The sequence below is a fragment of the Carlito syrichta genome, unplaced genomic scaffold (genome assembly GCF_000164805.1).
Source record: "Carlito syrichta isolate Samal-C Ts95f unplaced genomic scaffold, Tarsius_syrichta-2.0.1 Scaffold301819, whole genome shotgun sequence".
Lineage (NCBI taxonomy): Eukaryota > Metazoa > Chordata > Mammalia > Primates > Tarsiidae > Carlito > Carlito syrichta.
Genome location: NW_007245915.1, coordinates 199,418 through 218,302, shown reverse-complemented (window position 1 = coordinate 218,302; position 18,885 = coordinate 199,418). Strand labels below are relative to the sequence as shown.

The 18,885-nt window shown below is 45.2% G+C and overlaps 1 protein-coding gene across 1 annotated transcript in view; it reads right to left on the bottom strand.

Annotated features, from left to right (window-relative positions):
* STX18 (syntaxin 18) overlaps positions 1 to 18,885 on the bottom strand; it is a 120,153-nt gene that overhangs the window by 11,362 nt on the left and 89,906 nt on the right. The window contains exons 6-7 of the mRNA XM_021711026.1: positions 7,452 to 7,567; positions 2,632 to 2,720 (exon numbers count right to left, since the gene is read on the bottom strand). Coding sequence (XP_021566701.1) covers positions 2,632 to 2,720; positions 7,452 to 7,567 — 205 coding nt within the window. The remainder of the gene's footprint in view (positions 1 to 2,631; positions 2,721 to 7,451; positions 7,568 to 18,885) is intronic.

Below are 18,885 nucleotides of genomic sequence, written 5' to 3'. Positions count from 1 at the left end.
AAAGTCAGAGGGTATGTTCTGGAACATGAAAGAAGCTGGCGAGGAAGGCAGGGGCCCCAGGGGCCCCTTTAAGGTATTTGAGTTACTTCCTCAGCTCAGCTTTGTTCTGTCTCCAAAGAACATGAAGGCTCTGCTTAGCATTCCAAAGAAAGTATCACAGGCTCTGGAGGAACACCCTCAAAACAAGTCCCAGGAAGTCAGGGGTAACGGTACCATCACTAGAATCTGTTCAAGCTTGCAGGGTGATGATCTTAAACAGGAAGCCACTCATCTGGGTGGAGAAGCCTGGATGAGACGGAATTGTGTCATGACATGCATACAAAACGGACTGGGTTCCAGCTGCCACCCTGCATGTCCCGACCCCGCCGTGACTGCAGCACGCACACCACAGTCCTTCCCTGGGGGTGCACGCCCGGCACACAGGCCACCGTGCGTCTCTTTCACCCGTGCAAGGAGAGGCAGCTCTGCCTCTGTACAACCTGTCACTCCGAAGGGGAATGGCAGGGCAAGGGAGCCTGAGTGTCTGGCGCTCAAGGGTCAGCTAACTTGGCCATTAGCCCGCCTCTGAGGCGGCCATTATTTGCCCATTTCACAGACAGGAAACGGAGGCCCAGTGCAGGGAGAGGCACAGGGCTACAGTGGTGGGCCGGTTATGGATTCCTGTCAGACGACTGCTAGCTCTGCGCTCTTCCCACTAGGTGGTGCAGCCTCTTACCTTCCGCTTTCCTATCTTCACTCATTCATGCCATTTTCTAGGAAAGAGCTGCCTGTGTCAGGCCTTCATTTCAGGGAGAGAGGAGCAACCGGAAGTCTGGAGAGCAGAGGATCCCGAGCCCATCCTCTGCCCTCAGCAACAGTGCTCAGGTCCCCACTGGCACACCCATGCTTGCAATGACACGTTGGTGGGCTGGGTGGGCCCCTGAGTGGCTGTCCTGACGCCTCTGCCCAGCTGGCTCACATCAGTCTGCCCCACGGCTCCCACGTGGCTGCCTTTGCCAAGACCAGCGGAAGCGAATGGACAAAAAGCACAGGGTCCGGAGCCAGAGCTGGGGTGCAGAGCGAGGCTCAGCCGCCACCCTGCTTCTGGGACCTGGTCAGGGTCACGGAGCTTTGGGGCCTTGTTTCCTCCCACCGCGTGACAGTGACTGCCCCTGCTCCACTGGACTGCGACAAAGATTCAATGAGGTGGCAGACACAAAGCCTTGGCGCACAGAAGGCGTTCACAAGCATAAACAAGAATACGAGTAACAACTTAAAATGAGAACATTCTAGTGGGTATTACAGATAATCTTGCTTTACCCCTTAAAAAACCTATAGCTTTTATAGTATATCGCCAAAGTCACTCATCCTCTCCACAAATAATCCCCAAACACTGTTCTAGACTCTGGTCATGTGGCACCGAAAGCAAGACAGACTCTGCTCTCACGGAGCCTGTGTGCTGTTGGCTAATGATGAGGCGAATCAAGTAGGGTGATGGGACAGAGTGGCTGGGCGTCGCCTCAGGGGAGGGGCGGGGACAGCCTCTCCGAGGAGATGATGTCTGAGACTTGCAAGAGGTGGGGCGGCCGCGAGACAAGCATCTGGGTCCGAGGCTCGAGCACAGACAGTTTGGATCCACTGCTGCTCGGCAGGGTTGTGGCTTCCTGCCCCACTTGCATCTTCCCGATGGCTAGAAACCCAGCTCTCCCCTGATTAACTAGGGGGCTTTGGGCAAGCCCCTTCCCTATTGTTGCCAGTGTTGAAACAAGATGGTGACACGCAACCATATCTTGGTGCAATCCTTAAGGGCACCGTGGAGAAGTACCAAAATGCTCCAGTCAACTCAAAGCTGCTGCCACGTGACTGAAGATGCAGCCGCTTGTCAGGTAGAGCTGTCAGAAAACACAGCACGTGGGAACTGCATTCCCCACGCTTCAGGAGGAGGACAGTGTCACATCCAGGCAGCTTAGGTGACGTCTGTTCCCAGACCCAGGCAGCGCTTTCCTTGACTACCACACCAAAGTCCAGATGAGCTGGGCACAGATACCACTGGACAGGAGCTGGCAGGGGCACTCGACACGCCTCTCAGCTTCCTTTTGAAACCCACCTGGAGAGGACTACAGCTGTCAGCAACGAGGGGACAGGGAACTAAAAGGAGGTGGCATCAGGAGTTACGTGTCACCCTTTCCACCTTTCAGTCATTACTTACATTCTCTTCACATTAACATAACACTAGCAACTCAAACAATTAAAAAGCATTATAATGGCAATGATAAAAGACCCTTTACCATAGAAGACTGTGTTACTGCTGCTGAAAAGACATCTATTATTAGTAAAATTATTTCAAGGCAATTTCTTCTTTAATCATGCTATTGCAAACTTAAAACATGAAAAGCACACTACACATTAGGAAATCTAGTGGGAAAGTATATATAAAATATATACTTATAATTTTAAAATCTTAGTATAAAAATCAGGGCAAGAGCATCTAGGATGAGCTGCTACTCAGCAAAATAGTTTTAGGAAAACCAGTTAAAAATCAATGACTAGGGCAACCCCTTTGGGTCCCCTCCCACTGCGGGAGCTCTTCTGTCCTCTCAATAAATCCCGCTTTAAAAAAAAAATCAATGACTAGGCAAAGAACAGCATTACCATCTGTATTTCTTCTGGCGATAACTCATCTTCCCCTTTGCCATCTCCCCACGTTCCTGATTCAGGTTGTGTTTCAGCCAAAGTCTTTTCTGTTAAAAAAAAAAAAAAATGAAACTGGATTGAAGAACAAGTATTCATTTTTGAATAGGTTGGATTAGGACACAGACACGTTAAAAACATGAAATGAAACAGAATCATGCAGTTTTGTCTATATTTGATGATCTGTTGGCTAATATTTAGGCATTGCAGACACGACTCTTCCACAATGTTTAGACTTTGATTATTTTTGTGTATGCACATGCATGTGCGTGTGTGATGGGGAAGGGCCCAAGCACAGTTTCAATATTGCACTGATATCAGCAATGGCTACAAATTCAATGGACATTCTTCAGAGCCAAGTCTTAAAGTGTGTGTTACTTCAGACACACACATGCTTACACATCTTCCTCTGCTTTTGGTTTTTTTTTTTTTTTGGAGTTGGAGTTGGAGTCTCACTCCATTGCCCAGACTGGAGGGCAGTGGCACACTCCCGGCCACCGCAGCCTCGACCTGCTGGGCTCCTGCGATCTTTCTGTCTCAGCCTTCCAAGTAGAGTAGCTGGAACTATAGGCACACACTACCATGCCAGCTAGTTTTTGATTTATTGTAGAGACGAAGTCTCACCAAGTTGGCCGGGTGGGTCTTGAACCCGCGGACTCAGGCAATCCACTCACCTCGGCCTCCCAAAGTGCTGGGATTACAGGCTGAGCCACTGAGCCCAGACTGCTTTTGCTTTTAAAGACTGCAAAAACATATGGATATTTTTATACATACATATATATGGGCTCTTGAGCCTCCTTCCCCCCTTGAGCTCAAGCCTGCTCCTAATTCTCTGGAGTGTGCTACCTCTCCTGCTTAATAAATCTTACTACCTTCAAAAAAAATTACTCCACATATATTACTCCACTGAGAAATCTTCAGTTATTTCCGATTTTCACTAGTACAATGGCACCGTGTCCCAGTCCATGCTTTGGTGCATGCTGGAATAACTCTCAGATCGTCATCTGGGCATGGAACTGTGGGATGGAAGTATGAACATTTTAATCTAGATAACTTTGTGTTCTCAATTAAAGAAACACTGATGGATCCTCTCTGAAGCACGTCAATACCACAGGCTCCTAGGAAGGATTGCTGCCATCCAGGATGATTTTAAGAGGTCTGCTACCCAGTTCATAAATGGGGTTGGAGCTGGGAGTAGAGTTGGTGGCAGAGGTCACTCCTTGGTGTTCACTGTAATACAGTCGCTTTGGGCCTCCATGTTTCAGCAGTGCCTCTGGGCTTATCAGTGGGTTGCCAAGGATGCAAAGGCAAATATTGCTTCTCTTCCCTTTTTTCTTTAGTCTAAGTAAATTTTCCACAGTTGGTCTCAGCCTCATGAGATGGGGACAAGGCCAGAGTGTCTCTCTTTTTTTTTTGAGTTGGGGTCTCACTCTGCTGCCCAGACGAGAATCATGACACGATCACAGCTCATCATAGCCTTGATCTCCTAGGCACAAGCTATCCTCCCCTCCTCAGCCTCTCAAGTAGCTGGGACTACAGGCACACACCACCACACCTGGCTTATTTTTTAATTTTTACTTTTGTGGAGATGAGGTCTCGCTATGTCGTCCAGACTGGTCTTGGACTCCTGGGCTTAAGCAATTCTCCTGCCTTGGTCTCCCAAAGGGCTGGGATTATAGGCGTGAGCCATCAAACTTCTCTTAACAGGGGAGAAGAACATAATGACAGCAACAAGTTAGAGAAAGGCGATTAGGCAGGCCATGCGTGAAAATTAGGGTTATCATTGGGAGTACGTCTTCACAAAAAATTCCATGTCACCACGACTTAGTGCAGCCTTTTAAAAAATGACTGTTTTTGCCAGAAGTGTCATTATAGAAAAACATATGCTTATAAAAAATGGGCTGAAAGCATCTTTAGAAACGGATCTGGTACTATTCTGAGATGATAATCCTCGGGTAAGAACATTGGCACTTTCCGTTCGCCCCCTCCACCCCCAACTCCTACTTGTCCTCATTATGGTACCCATTTCAAGCTTTTACTGTTGTTGACTTTTTAAAGAATAACAACACCAAAAGCAGAAACACAGAAACCTTGTTCATATTGGAACCGAGCATGCATTAGCTTCAAGTTAGAATGGGAAAGTTTTCTCAGCCGTACACTCTCTACAACGTGATCGAGGTTGTGGCCGTCTGACGCCTTCTGGACCTGCTGCCTAAGGATTGGCCTGAAGCACGGCGCTCACCTACCCGTCCTGTTAGGCTGCCTGAACACCTTGAGGCCAACAGAGGCCAACAGACTCATTGGCCATTCTTTCTCTTTCTTGATGTGTCTTTCGAAGCACACAAGTTTCTAACCCCAATGACTGCCATTTGTCCCTCCCACATCCCTGAAAGCTAAGTGTTACCACCCCTGGTTGTAAAGGGGGCAAACTGGTGCTCAGAAGTGTCCGCAAGAGCCAGAGCTGGGATCCTGACTGCCTCCAAAGAGGGCACTCTTCATCATACACCTGTCTCCTGCATGCCAAGGGGAGAGCAAGCTGGAGCATTCTCCCTTGAGACTGGGTGGGCTGGTTTAGTCAGGCGATCACCTTGTGATTGCCAAGTGTCCAAATCCGGACTTTAAGACAAAAATAAAGCTGTGAAGAACAGCATTCTTTCACTCTGACCGCTTATTTTCTACCCTCCAGAGGTCTTAGGTTCCTTTTACAGCAGGAAACACTTCCACAGCAGTGAAAAGAAATCAATGTTCCAAATAAGGTCTTTCCCCTCCCTCCCTCTCTTTCTCCTTCCCTTCTTTCCTTCCAACAAACATTTACTCAACAAACATTTACTGAGTGCCTCTTACGTGTGCTCTGGGCATTAGGGTTACCCTGTCCCCATGGAACTCACATTTTAGTAGGGGACACAGATAATTAAGAATATAAATAGGCAAAACACATAGAAGGGTAGTGACAAATACTAGGGAGAAAGAGAAGTCAGGGAAGACAGGAAGTAGAGAAGGCTCAGTCCTTCTTCTATCAACCTCATTCCTTGGGGATCTCAGCCTGTCTCAAGGGATCGATGTTATCTACAGACCTGTCCTTTGGCTTCTAAACTCATAAATCCAATTCCCTACTCAATGTCTCTTCTGGGCATCTCAAAATTCACATGCCCTATAGTGAGTTCCTGACCTGACCAGTCCCAAGCCCACTCCTCCGGTCTTCCACATCTCAGTGAAGGGCAGCTCCTTCCTTCCAGTTGCCAGAAACACGGCAGCACTCCTTGGTTCCTCTCCTTCTCATGTCTCACATCCAGAAAGCAGTCTGCAGCTCTACTTTCAAAAGATAGCTAGACTTCTACCACCTCTCGCCCATCCCCTATTACTCGCTCAGGGCAGTCCACCTTGTCTCTCGGTGATACCAGGAGCCTCCTAACTGTCCCTATTTTCTCCTTGTTCCCCTAACGACCTATTTCAATAGAGCAACAAGCGAGATCCTGCCAACATGTAGCTAGATGAGACGGTCCTCTGTGCATACCTGCCTCTGGCTTCTCATCTCACACAGAGTAAAGGCCACTGTCCCTCCCAGAACCTCATGCTGGTACCTCCCCACCTCTTGGCCCTCTGCCCTCTGCCTGCTTTCTGGCTCCAGGTGGCCCAGCAGCCATGCCAGGCATGCCCCTGTCCCAGGGCCTCTGCACTGCTTGTTCCCTGTGCCTAAAACACACTTCTCCCGGTGGCCACATGGCTCATCCTCTCACTTCTTTCAGGCCTCTACCAAAACAGGTGCCCGATTCTGCAACAGGCCAGCTATCTCACAATGCTGTGAAATTCTCTTTCATAGCATATATCATAATTGTACAGCTGCCCATGTAACTAACGAACACCTGTTTCCCCACTAGACATTAAGCAGAGGTGCCTATTTTCAACTCACGACTATATCCCTATCACCTAGCACCATGCCTGACATGACATTCTTATCTTCCTATGGGATTTACCCTCAGCTGAGCCCCTAGAATTTGTACGGGTTTCTCTGCACTCTTATCAGCCCTAACAATCTTTTTTGAGTGAATGGCTGTGAGGGCTGTGTCTGAAGTGAATGAACTTAGTGCTTCTTTTGAGAAGCAGTGCCATGACCTCATGGGTGACGTTGGAGATCCCCATCGTTAGGGGCAGGTGGGACCAAGAGGTAGGTAGAGCTCTGGCCTGTGGGGTTAGAGCAGTCATCACAAAGGAGGGCTCGGGCTCTGCCAACACGGGGCTCACATGGCATCCCGGGGCTGCCTCTTCCTTGTTGCTGGACCTCAAACAGGCTCAAACCGGTTTCCTCACATATAGGACACAGACACAAGACACACTTCAACAAATCCACAGGAACCAGCTGTTAACACGGCCAGCATGTGTCCAGCACAATGAAGGACTTCACGACATTTGATTCCTTGCCAGTCACCACTAAGCTCATTTTAAGCCACAGAAAGGGTCTCTAGCATTGTTCAGGTTTATAAAGCCACAGTGCATACTAAATTATCTTGCCTGCGAAATGCAGGGAGCAAATCAGAGGAAGAGGCAGCCTGTGTAATATGGATTTCAGAGTCAAACAGATCCAAATATAAATCCTGGGACCACTGTCTGCGAGCTTTTAACATGAACACATCACCAGCCTCTCCGAGCCCTACAGATGGCTCATCTAACAAACAAACAGACAGACAAAGAGTTCATGTCTGTGCTCCTTCTTTCCTGCTTTGCATCCGTGTCAACGTGCTATAAAGGAGAAATGCAGGGCAGAATTTTACTTTAACTCATACCTGGATATTCTTCAGGGGCAGGTTTTTCTTCAGAGTCTTTTGAAGGTTTCTGTGACACTGTTGCGGGAGACGTGGATTCCCTTGTCTTTGGGTTTGGCTCTGGTTCCAGCCTCGATCTAAAAATAAGTAACTGGCAGTTACCTACTTCACTCCCAGAACAGGACTCCTCTGGGGTAAGAGAAGGGAGTCACATGTGTCCCTGCACTGGGGAGCAGAGTCGCTGGTTCTGGGTCCTGTGGTCACCTGAGCGGCGCCACTGGGGCTCTCAGCGCGCAAGGCACGGGTGACCCCCTGCAGGGAGCCCGTGCTCCGCCCCACCATACAGCCTCAGCCTCAGCCAGGACCAGCGTGCCGGGAGCGTGCCGACTGCGCGTGCCCGATGCGGCACCCAGATGGATGCCATGCTCGACACATGGGCAAAGCTGGATTTACAGGGCTCCAGCAGTTGACACTAACACAAAGCACTGCCCATACACCTACATGTTGTAAGTCATATCCTAACATAATTTAATTGTGAAAGCACAAGTCCTCAAAATGACACTCAAGGAACCGATTTGTTCCGGGACCAAGGTCTCTGCGCTCAGCCTCCTCTCTACGGGCCCCGGGGCGTGTTCTCCTTTTCGGGCAGGGCTCTGCTCTCCCCCTGCCGTCTAGGAGAGGCCCCCTCTTGGTCCTCAGCATCCGTTTTCTCCACCGCAAGTATCACAGTCCGCAGTTCCTTGTGAATTTACGTGCTGCTGTGGCCTCACTCCACTGGTGTGCAGGGAGGGCCTCCGCTTCGCGAGCTGTGTTTGCGCTCAGCCCTGGATCCGGGCTGAGTGCCTGGCAGTCAGTATTGCTTTCGTTTTTTCTTTTTTTCTCAGCGGTGAGCAAGCAGGAGTTTATTAAGAAGACAAGAAAGGCTCCCAAGTGGGAAGGGACCTGAAAAAGGGTTGCCTAGTCAGTGTTTCATAGACACACGTGGAATGAAGGAATGCTTAAAAAATACCAGTACAAGGCTAACAAGAAACAATTTTGGTCATGAAGCAACGGGCCTGGCAGAAACTTTATTACTAGAGTCTCTGTGACACTGAAAATCATAGGCAGAGTGCTAAAATGATCTAGCATAATTCCATATTGGTAGGCAGGCAGATAATAATTAAAGGAGCCACGCAAGGACACATGAGGTGCTGTTACTAATGCCAGAGAATATTTGTTGAGGGCTTACACACGAGATGTTTTTCTAAGCGCTTCATGTGGATAATCTTCTTTAATTCCAAAACACCTCCATACGGTGGGTACTGGCATTAATGACCCTTGTGAGGCACATGGACGTTGGGAAGCTCGCCAGGCCACATAGTCAGCAAAGCCTGTGTAACGACACGGCCTCGGGGAACCCAGCTCTAAAGCCCGTGCGCTTCACAACTGCTCCTTGGAGGGTGGATTCTACTCGCCATGTTCCGTGGGAAAGTGGAGATTCACTAAGCACGTCTCTGAGCCTTGAATGTGCTCAAATAGGATGGCTCGTCCAAATAACCCAACTACTGAGACTCTCTTTGCAAGCTTTTTTGAGAGCAGTGTCCCAGCAAAGGCTGTTTAAGACGTGCTCCTCCACCACACTGACAAAGGAATTTCCAAAAGTAACTATAATAACTTTTCTAGTGTTTGGAATTACAGCTGAGTAGAAAAACAGTGCCAGGCAACCCCCTTGGGTCCCCTCCCACTGTGGGAGTTTTTCTGTCCTCTTAATAAACCCAGCTTTCTCACCAAAAAAAATAAAGGAAAAGAAAAAGAAGAACATAGGGTCTGGAAACGGTAAGGATCATTTACTACCTTTCGGTGTTTCTGGGGTCAGGAACGCAGGAGCAGCTTGGTTGTGTGGTTTTGGCTCGGGGCTTCTCACGAGGGTGCAATTAGGAGGCAGCTGGGCTGCAGGCAACTGAGGGGTGGACTGGGAACGCAGGGTTCACGCCCAGGGAGGCCACTCATGGCTGGCGACTGGGGCTTGCTGGGAGCCTCACTTCCTCCTCCTGGGCAGCATGGTTGTGCTCCTGGCACGCGGCAGCTGCCTCCCGAGTGAATAGCCCGAGACTGCTGCGGAAGCTTCAAGGCTTTTCATGACCCAGCCTTGGAAGTCACAAACCATCATTTCTCCCATATTGTACTGCCCAAGGCAGCTACAATGGTCTACTCAGGTTCAAGGGAGAGAGCACAAACCCTACTTTGCCCTCTCAGTGGAGCAGGGGAACGTTACCGTTTAAGGAGCGCATATGGGATGGGCTATCTTCTGGGACAGCCAGCTTTGGAATATATAATCTAAGTACCATAAATATGCACAAAGATAAAGTTATGAGAATATTCACCACAGCAGTGCCTATAACAACAACAAGATTATGTAAATGTTCATCAAAAAGTGCCTAGTTTACAGTGAGAAGATATAATGAAGAGAAGATGCCACTTGCAATAGTCAAAACAAAAGATTAAACACTAATATCAACAACAAAAACTTCAGTGTCAACTTAAACTCAAAAACCCATACTTGAAAAATGAAAACACATTCCTGAAAGATACAATGGAACAAGAAGGATACCTCATGTTCTTGGGTAAAAAATGAAATATAAAGATGTTAGTTCTCCCTAATTTATAATTGTAATGTGGCCCCAATAAAAATATCACCAGGTCTCCTCCTACCCTGAAGTTGAATAAGTCAATTATGAAATTCATTTAGAAACAAGCAAGAAAGGTCAGAAAAGCTGTAAACAAATATTGAACTCTAATCAATGAGATGCAAGCTGAAGTCTTTAAGAAGCGTGCTGTTTGCAATTTACTTTGAAATACACCTAAAAAACAGGCTAGATGAATGTGCAGAATGAAAGACAGGTGAAAGAAGCAAGAATAGTACAACATAAATTGTCAAATCTAGGGGGTGATGATATGGGTATTCACTGTAAAAGTCAACTCTGCCACAAATTTGAGAAACTTCATGGCCAAATGTTGTGGATGGTGGGGCAGGCCGAGGCCGAACAGCCAGAAGTGCCCAACACACAAAGTGTGGTATCAGGGAGTGGAGGGACTGATAGACCCGTTACATAAAATAGAAAATTCAAAAACAGATTCCACTGCATACAGATATTTGGTGTGTAATAAAGGCTTAGTAAGTGGCACTGGGTGAGCAGGCAGTTATATGAAAAAAGGGTAAATGAGTTCCCTTTCTCTGCACTGTACACCGAGATAAATTCCAGGTGTAGCAGTGATATGCAGGCAGAAAAAAATGAGCCTTACATATACATGAGGATAAAAACGGGCAATTATTCTGTAAACGAGAAGTGGAGAAAACTTCACTGTGACTTGAAATCTGGTAGCAAAAAGGGAAAGGACTGACTGATGCAACGACATCAGACATTTGAAAAGATGCCACTGGCATGAAAACCCCGAAGTGGCGGGACTGCCCGTGGGGAAGGCTGGGGTATGCGGGGAACATGGGGCAGGCGTGAGAAGGGGGCTCTCAGCGCCGTCAGCTCAATTTTGCCGCGAACCGAAAACCGCTCTAAAAAACCAAGCTTCTTAAAAAGCAAAACAGAAAAAAAATTCAAGCAAAGTGAAACGAAAAACACCAACAATCCTGTAGTAAATTCGGCAAGAAAGTGCACACAAAGGCAAACTGCTCTTCAGTGGATGAAAAACACTCAGTCTTCCTCATAATAAGATCAAGCATATTAAAAGCCACACTGAGACATGATGTGCCTATTGCGCCTGGCAAAAATCCCCGAGCACGAGTACACAGCACGAACACAGAGCATGAACACACAGTCAGGCTGTGGAGAAGTAGGCACTCCTGGATGCTGATGGCGAGAATGCCAAGGGAGGGGAACTGGGACTAGCGAGCACATTTACAGATGCATTTAATTTCTGACCCAGCAATCCCACTTCTAGGAATCTATCCCAAAGATAAAATAACAAGGAGAACGGGCACGTGCAAGGGTACTGACTGCAGCAAGTATGTCATCTAACTTTAATATGGCAAAGGCTTAGAAAGAATCCATATGTCCATCAACATGGAATTGGCTGAGCAAACTCTGGAGTGCTGCAGAGACGTGAAAAGGAATGAAGAATACCTCACGCCCTGATGTCCTGTGATACAGCAATCAGACACGGCAGAGAAAAGTACGGGCAGGATTCTCCCTTAATCCGACAAAAGGCATCTCTACCAAACCTACAGCTAGCACCATACTTTCTGGCGAAAGATTAAGTGTGCTTCCCTCAGAGGAGGAACAAGGTTAGAGTATGGTAGGCCTGAACAACAATAGAGGAAGAGAGAGCAATTACCAAACCATTTTATGATGCCAGCATTACCCTGATTCAGAAACCTGATGAAGATATTACAAGAAAAGGAAGTTAGACCAGTATCCTCATGGACGTAAGAGAAGATGTTCTTAAAATAAGCAAACTCTATATATTTAGCAATATATATAAAGACAGTAATGTATCATGTCCAAATGAGGTTTATCCCAGAAATGCAACGTTGGTTTAACATTTGAAAATCAATCAACGTAATACACTACATTAATAGAAAAGGAAAAAACTCCCACATGACCATCTCATGAGACACAGGAAAAGCATTTGAAAAGGTCAGGATCCCCTCACTCTCAGCAAACGGGAATACAGCAAATGGAAATACAAAGTGTGCAGTAAAGGGTTGATTCGGTAGGTTTGTGGTGTTCAACCTTTGCACATTCCAAAGAAAGACTGGCCCTTGTCTGGCCCATGAGAGAGAACCTCAAAGTTCTTAGAATATCCTGCCTGATGGGAGTGACTTGGTATACCTGGGGCCATTCCTCATAATTTATGCTAACAATGTGATTTATGCTGGGGGCCTTGGGCCACTGTATTAGTGTGACCCCCGGAGGGGCTGGAGACTGAGCTAATCACATAGCACTTCATGTATACATGACCAACCCCCGGTGAAAATCCTGGACACCACAGCTCAGGTGTCTTCCTTCATTGACAGTACGTGGATAGGACACACTGCTGCTGGGAGAACTAAGCACTGTCTGTACTACTCCACTGGAAGAGAATAGCTGGCAGCTTGAACCTGGTCTCTTCTGGACTTTGCCCTGTATACCTTTGACCTTTGCCGATTCAAGTATGTATTACTTTACTGGAATATACTATAACCACACGTAACAGCTTTTCTGAATTCTGTGAGTCCTTCCAGCAAAATACCAAATCTGACAGAGGTCCTGAGACCCTCCAACAAGAAAATAAGTTTCCTCAATCTGATAAAGAACAGCCGTAAAATGACTAAAGCTGATATCATACTTAATGGAGAAGCATGAATCCTTGTCCCTTAGTCAGGAACAAGGCAAAGACGTACATCCTAACCACTTCTGTTCAACATGCTACTGGAGACCCAGGTCCTAGCCAGTGCAAATAAAGCAAGGAAAAGAAATAAAGGCATAAGCCAGGCTCGGTGGCTCAGCCTGTAATCCTGCACTTTGGGAGGCTGAGGTGAGTGGACTGCCTGAGCCCGTGAGTTTGAGACCTGCCTGGGCAACTTGGCAAAACCTTATCTCTACAATATATCAAAAAATTCGCCGGGCATGGTAGGCCGAGGCGGAAGGATCGCTGGAGCCCAGCAGGTCGAGGCTGTGGTGGCCAGCCGGGAGCAGGACACTGCACTCCAGTCTGGGTGACAGAGTGAGACTCCAACTCAAAAAAAAAAAAAAAAAAAGAAAAGAAAAGAAAAGAAATAAAGGCATAAAGATTAAAAAGTAAAACCAGACCGGGTATGGTGGCCCATGTCTGTAATTCCAGTACTTTGGGAGACCGGGGCTGGAGGACTGCTTGAGCCCAGCCTGGGCAACATAGCAAGAACTTGTCTCTATAAACCATTCCTTAAAAACTAGCCGGGTGTGGTGGTGCGTGCCTGCCTGCAGTCCTAGCTGCTGGGGAGGCCAAGGAGGGAGGGTTACTTGAGCCCAGAAGTTCAAGTCTGTGGTGAGCTATGATCGTGCCACTGCCCTTCAGTCTAGGCAGCAAAGTGAGACTCTGACTCAAAAAAAAAAAAAAGTAAAGTTATTGCTATTCACACACAGTATATTATGTAAATAGAAAATGATATAGAATTGTTAAAAAATTACTAGAACTAAGTGCAAATTAAAGTTGCAGACAGAAGGTCAATATACAAAAATCAATTGTATTTCTATATGCTAGCAACGAAAAACTGGGAAATAAAATTAATAAAATGGTATCATTTACCACAGCATAAAAAACCCCAAAATAAATCTAACAAAAGATGAGCAAGACAAAATATTGCTGAGAAAAAGAAATTTAAGAATGAAGTGAAAGATAGAATTAAATTAATGGAAGAATATGCTGGGTTGTGAAATGATGTTAAGATGTCCATTATCCCCAAATTGATCTATAGATTCCACAGAATCCCTATAAAATCCTAGCAGATTTTCCGAAAAAATTGACAAGTGTATAAAATGTGATATAAAATGTATATGGAAATAGACAAAGGATCTAAAATAGCACAAACAATATTTAAAGACATAAACTTGGAGTCACACTAGCTAATTCCAAGACTCACTATAAAGTCACAGTAATCAAGACAGCGAGGCACTAGAATAAGGACTATCAGATCAATAATACCGAACAGAGTCCACACCCATGTCAATGGACAAACGCATTTTTGGCTTCTGATGGAGACGCCAAGTCAATTCAGTGAGAAAAGGAAAATCTGTTTCAGAACACTCACAGAGTGAATGGATATTTGCACAAAATAAAGTGAACCTAAATCCCATCTCACACTGTCAAAAAATTAACATAAGATATATGATAGGCCTGAACATGCCACTAGAATCATAGAGATTCTAGAAGAAAACATAAAAGAATATCTTGGTGACCTTGGGATAGGCAAATTAAAAACCGATAAAATTAGACTTCCTCTCATTGACTAGCAACAGTTGAAAAAAAATTGACTTCCTCAAAATTAAACATTTCTGCTCATCAAAAGATACCATTAAGAAAATAAATAGACAAATCACAGAATGGGAAAAAATATTAACAGAACATATCTAAGGACTTGCATGAATATATAAAGAACTATACAAATCAACAACAACAAAAAAAACAATAAAGAAATAGGTAAAAGACTCCAACAGACACTTTACAGAAGAAAATATGCAGACACAAATGGTCAATAAACACATGAGAAAATGGTAACATCAATAGTCAATGAGAGAATGCAAACTAAAACCACAATGCGGTATCACTCCACACCCACTGGAATGGCTTTAAAAAATGATCAACACTTGGTGAGGATGTAGAGAAATTGGAACTTTCATACACTGTTGACAGTGTGTAATGTACTATGACTTAGGAAAAGTTAGGGCAGTTTCTTATTAAGTCTAAGAAACTCCAACATCTCCACTAAGACAACCCACTTTTGGGTGTTTACCAAGAGAAATGAAAAGATATGTCCACACAAAGGCCTACAAAAGAATGTTCACGGTAGCTTTATCCATAATAGCCCCAAATGGGAACGCCCAAATGCCCACCAATTAGACAATGGATAAGCCAATTGTGGTATGATCATGCAATGCAGTACTATTCAGCAATAAAGAAAAATTACTAATGAACACAACAATATGGGTAAATCTCAAAAAAAAAAAAATTGTGTTAAGCAAAAAGTTCCAGCTGAAAACGTAAGTCAAATGAGAAACCTATTTAAAAAGAAGCTGAGGATCTATTCTATGTTTGACATTAGGTATGTGAACAATTACTAAATTTAATATTTGCTACTCAACATTTTACCTCAAGTATTAGTTTTGGGATTTAGTAAATGAGCAACTTGACACATTAGCCAATTTTCAAACTAGCTTGAAACAAACAAGACATCCATCTGCCAGAAGTTTTAGATTTTTTCCAGTTACTAAATGACAAGTGACTTAATATTTCTTAGCCTGTTTTCCCACCCGTAAAATGGGGCTATAAGTGCATCCTTCGCACAGTCTACAGCACATAAGAGTTCAAAAAAGTAGCTATTACTACTAATTCCATACTGCTGCTGCTGCAGCTGCTATTACTGCTGAATGAGAAAAGACAGAGTGGTTTAGTGAAGAATATTTACAGCAAAGTCCTAATACAACACATATTTCCCCTCTGACAAGATGCAGATCCCTGACAAGATGAAGGGACAGAAGCAGACTGCTAAAGCAGTCCATAAATGATTCAAAGAATTCAGGGAAGCGGGAACCCCGGCACAATCTGTACAAGGGACTCAGCAGGGTATTCCAGCTGCCGGCCCAACTAGCTGCCAATCTTCCGGCTGGCTAGAGAGGAGAGAGAGTTGAAGGGGTCTTGACAGGGGAGCAAGGGAGAGGTCTGGGGTTGTGGCCACAGGCTGCCTGGGTGGTAGACTTTCTTCTCCGTGGTGTTGCTCAGCAGACCGACCTGACGCCCTCCCAGACTGTCTCAGTCATCAGGTTACCCCACCAAGCTCACAAATTCCATGGCAGTGTGGAGACTGGGTCCTTAAACCATTGGCTGGCTGACTGCCTTGAAAAAGATACATTTAGAAATGAGGTTTGGAGACAAGGGGGCTTGACTTCTAGACTGTCACTTATTTGCAGGGTGACCTTGGATGAGTTTTCATCCTTTTTTGTCTGAGTTTCCTTGATCTTCAAAATAAAGAAAACACCACCTTTCTCAAATGGTTCTTGCACAAATTAAATGAGGTCACCCATGAGAAAGTGTCTAGCAAGAAGCCTTGCACCCAGTAGGTCTTTCTTGGTTCACCTCCTAAGCTTGAGGTCTTAGTTTTCTTATCTACAAAGTGGTCTTCAGTATCTTTCATTCTAACCCAACACCACAGGGTTCATTCTGGCTTTCTCCCTTTCACGTTCCTTTTCTTTTCTTGAGTCGTGGTCTCATTCTGCTGCCCAGGCTGGAGTGCAGAGGTGCAGGAACAGTTCACCACAGCCTTGAGTTTCTGGTCTCAGACAACCCTTCTGCCTCAACCTCCCAAGTAGCTTGCACTACAGATGTGTGCCACTGTGCCTGGCTAATTTATTTTTATTTTTATTTTTGTAGAGACAAGGTCTTAGGCTGGTCTTGAACTCCTGGGCTCAAGCAGTCCTCCTGCCTTGGCCTCCCAAATTGCTGGGATGACAGGCATGAGCCACTGTGCCCAGCCTCTTTCACTTTTCTGATAGCTAGACACCGACTTCCAATATCCTTCCAATAAATAATATATACCACTAAAAGTTGTTGCAAAGATTAAATAATAGCAGGAAAAAACATGCACACAAAAAAACCCTAAGTGCTTTACAAATTCTTACTATTACAGATTCAGAGAGCAGAAATTATTGGGGTTCTTCACAGGATAGGTGTCATTTAGGCAAGATCTTGAAAAAGGAGTAAGATTTTGCCAGGCACATGGGCAGAAAGGATGTTCCAGGCATAAAGAATCTGGGAGCGGAATATACTGGGTCCCAGGATGGCCATTTAACTCTGGAGCATGATTTGACAATTTCTAATGCAGAATTGTTTTATGCTTCCACCAGCCACAAGGTGCTTGTGGAACCATGAACTCCAGCTGCTCCACATCCTCCCCAGCATCCGTCATGTTTAATTTAGCCATTCTGATAAATATGAAATGGCATTTTGTGGTTTCTAATTTATTTTACTGTGAGATGGTCAAGCCCAGAAAAGTGGGAAGTATAGTACAAAGAATGCCTTTGTCCTAAGCCATGAGAGAGCATGCTGCCCACCTGATGCCTCTTTACCTTTGAATATTTCGTATTTCCTAAGAACAAGCACGTCCTTTGACGTAACCAGAATACAACCACTAACATCAGGAAATCCATATCACTGCATTACATCCAGCTTACCCTTGGATCCCATTCCATTTGGACCAGTTATTTCAATAATATCCTTGGTAACAACAGGATCCAGTTCAGAATCACACATTAACCTAATTGTTATTTCTCTCCAGTTTTTTTCGTTAGGAACAGTTCTTCAGCCTCTCCTTGAAGCTCATGGCCTTGAGACACGATAATGTGCCAGTTATTCTGGAAGCAATCTCTCAATTGGAGTTTGATGCTTTCTCATGGTTGGATTCAGGTTATGAGTCTTTGGCAGAAATTGCAAAAGTGATACTGTTCTCTTTGTGCTGCATCCTATCAGGTTGAGTGTGATTTCACTTTGCCCCCTCGATTAAGGTGGTGGCTGCCAGGCTCTCACTAAAGTTATTCTTTTCCCCTTTTTTATTAATAAGTATGGGGGGCTGCTTTGACATTATGTTGCTATTTTCAACTTTTAATTTATTCATGTATTTATTCCTATCCAGATGGACTCATAATGTCCTAATTTTGTTCAGTGGGTTGTAGTCTGCTACTATCCTTTATTTTTATGCTCTATTTGTCTCCAATCTGGCCATTAGAAGCCCGTTCAAATGAACTGCTGTGTCCCCATCATCCTCTGAGAATTTCCTTGATTTCTGATGCAACAAAATGTTCCCTGACCCAGCCTAAGAATCTGCCATTTCTTCAAGATGCCTGGTTCCCTAAAGATATTTGGAAGTCAAGCTCTGGGTGGTAGGTATGCTTATTGTTATCGGAGTGTCACTGCTTCCAGGCCTTCTCTGTGGTCAGAGCGAGAAAATATATACGTGCATTTTCTTTCTTTTCTTTTTTTCTTTTTGAATTTTAAAGATGTGGGGTACAATTCAGGGTTAGGTATACAAATGTTGATTCTGCAGGTACCCTTGTTGATCAGGTGTGCCCCTCCCTCCCCTAGCATACAAGCATTTTCAAGCACACACCTACACACATTTACAACCACATCTACTTCTGTACTGATCTTTGGATACCAAAAATGGTGGCTTCCCATCAGCATGCTTCCTTCCAACCCAAGAGCACAGGGGACACTCTAGCTTTTCTCCTTTTGCTTCTCCTATGGCAAGAAACCTCTTCCCATACCCTTCTGTATTTATCATTTCATCCGTCTCCTGATACATAACCGCCCCAAACTGCTCTCCACCACCGCTCCTTCCTAGTATGGATCCTGTCTCTCCTAGCTCCCTCAGAGGCCCTCCCCTCCCTGCTCGCTGCCATGGCAGGCAGACACTCACCTTACCCCTCCCCATCTCATGGCTTCCAGACCAAATTATTCAGGAAGGAAAAGAGCTTAATTGACTTTTAAATAAAGGGCTCTTTTAATGCCTGTCATCCTTTGTGTCCAGAGTATGCTAATGTACCAGTTTTCAATTTAAAATGAGTAAAAGACTGCAGTGCAGCAGACTTAGACAAAGTTGAGTGCTTTTTTTTCCGTAATAAAAACAGATTCTAATGATACACAGAATGGCTACTGAAATCCTCAAGGAAATTACACATAAACTAGCTAAAGACAATTTGAAAAAGGGCAATTTTTAAAAAGTCATCAGAAAGAT